The sequence below is a fragment of the Triticum dicoccoides genome, chromosome 7B (assembly GCF_002162155.2).
Source record: "Triticum dicoccoides isolate Atlit2015 ecotype Zavitan chromosome 7B, WEW_v2.0, whole genome shotgun sequence".
NCBI lineage: Eukaryota > Viridiplantae > Streptophyta > Magnoliopsida > Poales > Poaceae > Triticum > Triticum dicoccoides.
Window position 1 is genome coordinate 25479664 of NC_041393.1, and position 2166 is coordinate 25481829.

Sequence of the window (2166 nt, forward strand, 5' to 3'; positions counted from 1 at the left end):
AAGATGCGTGAGTTACGGAGATAACTCGGTGTGGGATATTTTGGAGGATCTCTGACCGTGGGACGGATCACGATAGGTCTGGCGATAGGTCCTATCAGACTACAGATAGGAAGGATTTCCCACAATAAAATAAACAAGACAACGTTTGGTAGCCTTATTATTGCGCGACGCTTTGGAGGAACGAAAACCCCGACTCGCTCGGTCGGTTCGGTTGTTGCAATGGCAGGCGGAGGCAGAGGACGCGGCGGCGGCTGGACCTCCCTGCCGGCGGAGCTTATCCAGGAAGTATCGGACCGTCTGCAGGCCGACGTGGACCAAATCCACATCCACCAGGTATGCTCCCACTGGCGCGCGTCCACCGCCCCGCTCGCAGCCTGCCGTCCGTGGATCGTCGCCGCCCACTACCGCCGCCGCAACCCTGTTAGCGCCGTTGACCCTGTCTGCGACCACTCCTTCTGGCTGCCCCGCGGTGGAAAAAGGATGCACTCCCGGGCCCTAGGCCCGGCGGGCCTCCCCTACTGCTGCGGCACGCCCCGTGGCTGGCTCGCCCTAACGGACGACCTGCAATCCCCCACGACCACGAGGCTAATCCTCTGGGAGCCCCTCTCCCAAGCTGAGATTCCTCTGCCGCCTTTGACAACCGTCGCTCAACTATTCCTCTCCGGCGACCCGCTCGCCTCGCCGGCGGGCTGGATGGCGATCGCGAGCCAGGAAATCCGGGGCGCACAGATCGAGCACATGCTCTTCTTTTGGCGTCCTGGAGACGCGGCCTGGACGATACTGCCTGGGTACCCTGTAAACCGGATCGACGGCGCAGCCTTCCACCAAGGCAGGCTCTACATCTCCAACATGGTGGGCATGAGAGTCAGCATCTTCGATCTCCAGCAGCATCCACCCAAGCGTCTGCTGCGTATCTCCCTCTACACTCCTCTGCGAACGCGGTATCCAAGCCGCCTACCCGGGAATCCGGTGCCACACGTGATTGTGTATCGTGGATCAGGAAGCCCCGGCCCCGTGATCCTTGTAGAAGTGCACCACCTGGATTGGGCTGCCGAGCGCCTCGACTTCGGGGGGGAGAAGGTGACGGATCTCAGCGACTACTCGCTCTTCTTGGGCCGGGGTGACAGCCTCGCGCTCTCTGCAAAGGACTTCCCTGCCATTTGGAGAAATTGTGTCTACTTTGTGGAGCACGATACAAGAAAGCATGAGCAATGGGTTATTGTGTTTGATTTGGGATCAAACGCGCTCGAACGAATTCCCCACCCACAAGAGCACATGGAGGGCGGCTGCAAAAACAGTGTCTGGTTAGGCTATTCGTGGTTCTGTCCTAGAAGGCCCTTCGTTGAGGCCCTATGAGGTATTATATCTTATTCACCTATTTAGTTATAGCAGCAACAAGCTTTGTATGAATTTACTTATTTTGGGGTCATCCACAGGCTCGATCGCGGTTGATGATCTGGAAATAAAGAAGGAGATATTTTCATATTAGAGTGGCCTCATCTAGACATCGCAAAATAAGAGGTGTTGTCGACCTGACAATTATGAGCTGCGCTACTCCTCCAACGAATCATAAATTGAAGCATGGGCCCTGATAGATTCCACGTTTTGTATGGAATTGTTAGGCTGGTTCGCTATATATCTCTAGCGCTTCGTAACTATTATTCAACAATTAGACTAGTTCAAATAATTTATCTTTTGCCACCCTTTGTTCTTTAGTCTATGAGCAAGCTTGGTGTTTTGGATAAAACATCACACAGTATATCGCATCTTTTTAATCTTTTTTTGTGCGGTGCATTCATGTTTGTACTATGGCCAGAATAAGGTGTTATCTTTGACTGCAGCTCGGTGGTGAATGACAATGGATGACTGCAATATTATGATTTATTATTTATGATGGCTTCCCCCCAACTCGTTGCCTTGTTTCTCTCTCCCTCGCATCACTCGGTTTCCTTCCACCGGCGCCGTCCGCCTCTCGACCATGACCAAGTGCAACAATGGCTCCTCTTTGCAGCCTCATAGCCATAGATCGAGAGCATCATTTTAGCAGTAACAAGCTTTGTACCAATTTATTTTGTGGTTATCAACAGGCTTGGTTGATCAGGAAAAAAAGAGATTTTTCAGTTCTGTACATGTATTCCTTCATCATATTAAAAACCATAGAATATT

General features: G+C 52.2%; 1 protein-coding gene across 1 annotated transcript; it reads left to right on the forward strand.

Moving 5' to 3' along the window:
- Positions 1-219: 219 nt before the first annotated feature.
- LOC119338533 lies at positions 220-2166 on the forward strand. Its single transcript, XM_037610857.1, has 2 exons — positions 220-1357; positions 1437-2166. The coding sequence occupies exon 1, from the start codon at positions 220-222 to the stop codon at positions 1354-1356; it is 1137 nt and encodes a 378-aa protein (XP_037466754.1). The 3' UTR covers position 1357; positions 1437-2166.